Below are 4,288 nucleotides of genomic sequence, written 5' to 3'. Positions count from 1 at the left end.
TTTCTATCCTGTACGAACAATGATAACTTTTGTTAATTGTTTTTAAAGGATATTGGAAGAGCTGGAATTATAGACATAATCTCAAACATCATGACGTGATGTGACAAACTAATTCGATTCCTTCTGATCTGAATATCATCGGGCTCTGAATATCATCGGCGAGAAGGAGAAATGTTTGTCCGATCTATCGGCTTCAGAAGATTTTAAATATGAGTGTGACTGGAAAAGCACCGAGACCCACACAACACACACCCGAATGAGAGAGTTCCAGTGAATTGACTGTGGAAAGAGCTTCAACCAGATACACAGTCTGAAAAAACATCACACCATTCACAGTGAGGAGAGACAGTGCACATGTTCTGTGTGTAGACAAGGCTTCCACTGATTGTCCAATCTGGAGAGACACGAGGAGACCTAAAACATGGAGAAACCGTGGAAATGTGGGGACTGTGGGAAGGGATTCAGAGTCCCGTCTAAGCTAGAGATTCATCAACGCATTCACACTGGGGAGAGGCCGTTCACATGCTCTAAATGTGGGAAAGGATTCACTCAGTTATCTAACCTTCAGGCACACCAGCGAGTTCACACTGGGGAGAAACCATTTACCTGCTCTCAGTGTGGGAAGGGATTCACACAGTTATCCAGTCTGCAGTCACACCAGCGAGTTCACACTGGGGAGAGGCCATTCACCTGCTCTCAGTGTGGGAAGGGATTCACACAATTATTCAATCTGCAGACACACCAGCGAACTCACACTGGGGAGAAGCCATTCACCTGCTCTCAGTGTGGGAAGGGATTCATTGATTCATCCAATCTGCGGACACACCAGCGAATTCACACTGGAGAGAGGCCATTCACCTGCTCTCAGTGTGGGAAGGGATTCAGTGACTTATCCAGTCTGCGGAGACATCAGCGAGTTCACACTGAGGAGAGGCCATTCACCTGCTCTCAGTGTGGGAAGGGATTCAATGATTTATCCAATCTGCTGAGACACCAGCGAGTTCACACTGGGGAGAGGCCATTCATCTGCTCTCAGTGTGGGCAGGGATTCACTTGGTTATCCAGTCTGCAGACACACCAGCGAGTCCACAGTGGAGAGAGGCCATTCACCTGCTCTCAGTGTGGGAAGGGGTTCAGTGATTTATCCAGTCTGCGGAGACATCAGCGAGTTCACACTGGCGAGAGGCCATTTACCTGCTCTCAGTGTGGGAAGGGGTTCACACAATTATTCAATCTGCAGACACACCAGCGAGTTCACACTGGGGAGAGGCCATTCACCTGCTCTCAGTGTGGACAGAGATTCCGTGCTTTATCCAGTTTGCAGAAACATCAGCGAGTTCACACTGGGGAGAGACCGTTCACCTGCTCTTAGTGAGTGAAGGGATTACATAGAAAATAGGAGCAGGAAGAGACCATTTGGCCCTTCGCACCTGCTCTGACATTCATTATGATCATGGCTTATCATCCAACTCCATAGCCTAATCCCGCTTTCCCCTCCATATCCTTTGATCCCTTTCGCCCTCAGTGTTATATCTAACTGCTTCTTGAAAGCAAAGAACGTATTGGCCTCAACTATATCCTGCGATAAGAATTTCCACAGACTAACCACTATCTGGTTGAAGAAATTTCTCCTCATCTCATTTCATACCCAGAACAAAGAGGGTCAAATATAATAAACTTATCGTTCTTTAATCTCCTACCTGTGAAGATATTTGATTGTGTTTAAAAACTGACATGGGCAATCTCAAATGAACTCAACAGAACTTATATTACCCAGTGACTCGATTTATTTTGTCAGTCATGTTTGCAATTAAATGTTGTATATTTCAGAGAGTCACATTTTAGGATGAGGACATAAATATCAAATAATATCACGTTTGGAGTAATGAGCAAAATTGTTTGATGTTTTTCAAAGGAACATAAGAATGATATTATTACTGAATGAGAGGAAATCATTTCGCCCTTAGATATTTGCTGGGCGGTCATGTCTACATTTCATAGTTAATTTGAAATCTAATAAAGTAAACTACTTCAGCAAAGTCATCTCTAGAAGGCTTTGTTACACTTTACAAATCCCTCTCTAATAGACAGACTCTGTAAACAGGATGTAGATCAAATGTATTAAATTCTGTTATCAACTCAGAAATAATGACAAGATGCTTCAGCAGAAAAATACACTTTTGTAAATTCAATATGAAACCAATTGCATGATTACATAATGTTTATTTCGTAAACTACACCATCTTCATGTCCAAATCTTCTGGTCATTGGACATGGGGAACATTGTCATTAAATCAAACTGAGCAAGGATTCTGCAGAAACTCCTTTTTCAAAAGCAAATTGGAAGAATAATTGGAATAGAGAATCCTCACGATCACAGAAAGAGAAAGACATTGAGACTAATCGATTTGCTCTTTTTCAATCTATATTTTGATTCGACTTTTATCACTTTTACAGATAACACAACATATTTTCCAAACACCAGTCCAATGGGCTCATTGCCAATCAGCTGTTTTTTCAGTGTACTGGTTATCACGTTCCCCTCACACACCAAATGTCCCATATTATTATTATTCGAAACATTATTGACGTTACACATTAAAATTTGCAGATAAGTTGTATCATTGTTATTTATTGTTCAATAGTTAAACAAATGCATTACCTTGCAAAATACTCTGTGATGGAGAATGGCAGGAATCGCTTTCAGAGTTCACAGGTATTAGTTGTGAATGGTTTTCTAATGTGCTGTGGCATTTTATGATTCTAATGTCAGATCAATTTCTCCGCCAGTTGCCTAATTTTCAGACAAATTGTACTCCCACAACAGCAGGTTCTTCAAGGCAATAAGGACGCATAGTTTACTATTCTCGTTCAGTGCACTAAGCGATGTTTCCTGTTTCTGTAGTGTAGTGATTATCAAGTTTGCTCAAAGGCCCTTGGTTTAAACCCGCACAGAAACATCATCAAAGCCCATTCATTTGTGTGTGTGGAAAAGTTACATGATTGACATTTTCATTATTCATTTACACCCATCTCGAATTGCCCTTGAATTGGGTTGCTCAGTTGATCTGCCGTGTGGAACCCCGATCCCCAGAGCTTCAGCCTGGTTCTCTGCTTTACTGGTCTAGATGTGGAGATGCCGGCATTGGCCTGGGGTGGGCACAGAAGAAGTCTTATAACACCAGGTTCAAGTCCAATAGGTTTGTGTCACATCACTAGCTCTTGGAGCGCAACTCCTTCCTCAGGTGAATGAAGAGGGCAGCACGGTAGCATTGTGGATAGCACAATGGCTTCACAGCTCCAGGGTCCCAGGTTCGATTCCGGCTCGGGTCACTGTCTGTGGGAGTCTGCACATCCTCCCCGTGTCTGCGTGGATTTTCTCCGGGTGCTCCGGTTTCCTCCCACAGTCCAAAGATGTGCAGGTTAGGTGGATTGGCCATGATAAATTGCCCTTCGTGTCCAAAATTGCCCTTAGTGTTGGGTGGGGTTATTGGGATAGGAGGAGGTGTTGACCTTGGGTAGGGTGCTCTTTCCAAGAGCCGGTGCAGACTCGATGGGCCGAATGGTCTCTTTCTGCACTGTAAATTCTATGAAAAAAACATATATAGACAAATTCAATGATGCAAGATGATACTTTGAATGCGAGTTTTTGCAGGTAATTAAATCTTTACAGGTCCAGATGGTGCAATTGGAGAGAGGGCTAATCACAGGTTAAAGAGATGTGAATTGCCTCAAGCCAGCACAGTTGGTAGGACTTTGTAAGCCCAGGCCAGATGTTGAGGGCATGAACGTAATGCAACATTAATCTAAGGTCCCGGTTGAGGCCGTACCCATGCGTGTGGAACTTGGCCAATCCACCTAACCTGAACATCTTTGGACTTCTGTCTGTGCTATCACTAAGACTGCCTGTTTCCACTTACGTTACATTAGTAAGTCTCCTGGCCCTGATGGAATGCATCCCAGAGTGCTAAAAGGGATGGCTAGGGAAATTGCAAATGCACTAGTGATAATATACCAAAATTCACTAGACGCTGGGATAGTCCCTATGGATTGGAAATTAGCAAACGTGACACCACTGTTTAAAAAAGGAGGTAGGCAGAGAGCAGGAAATTATAGGCCAGTGAGCTTAACTTCAGTAGTAGGGAAAATGCTGGAATCTATCATCAAGGAAGACCTATTGGGCAGACGCAGCATGGGTTCGTAAAAGGCAGGTCGTGCCTAACTAATTTAGTGGAATTTTGTGAGGACATTACCAGTGCAGTAGATAACGGGGAGCCGATGGATGTAG

General features: G+C 43.3%; 1 protein-coding gene across 1 annotated transcript; it reads left to right on the top strand.

Annotated features, from left to right (window-relative positions):
- Positions 1–329: 329 nt before the first annotated feature.
- On the top strand, positions 330–1,448 carry LOC119959531 (zinc finger protein 239-like). The gene has a single exon (XM_038787751.1). The coding sequence runs from the start codon at positions 422–424 to the stop codon at positions 1,370–1,372; it is 951 nt and encodes a 316-aa protein (XP_038643679.1). The 5' UTR covers positions 330–421; the 3' UTR covers positions 1,373–1,448.
- Positions 1,449–4,288: the final 2,840 nt, after the last annotated feature.

Source organism: Scyliorhinus canicula, unplaced genomic scaffold (assembly GCF_902713615.1).
Source record: "Scyliorhinus canicula unplaced genomic scaffold, sScyCan1.1, whole genome shotgun sequence".
Taxonomy (NCBI): domain Eukaryota; kingdom Metazoa; phylum Chordata; class Chondrichthyes; order Carcharhiniformes; family Scyliorhinidae; genus Scyliorhinus; species Scyliorhinus canicula.
The sequence above is the reverse complement of the archived record's forward strand: the minus strand, read 5'-3'. Positions and strand labels throughout refer to the sequence as shown.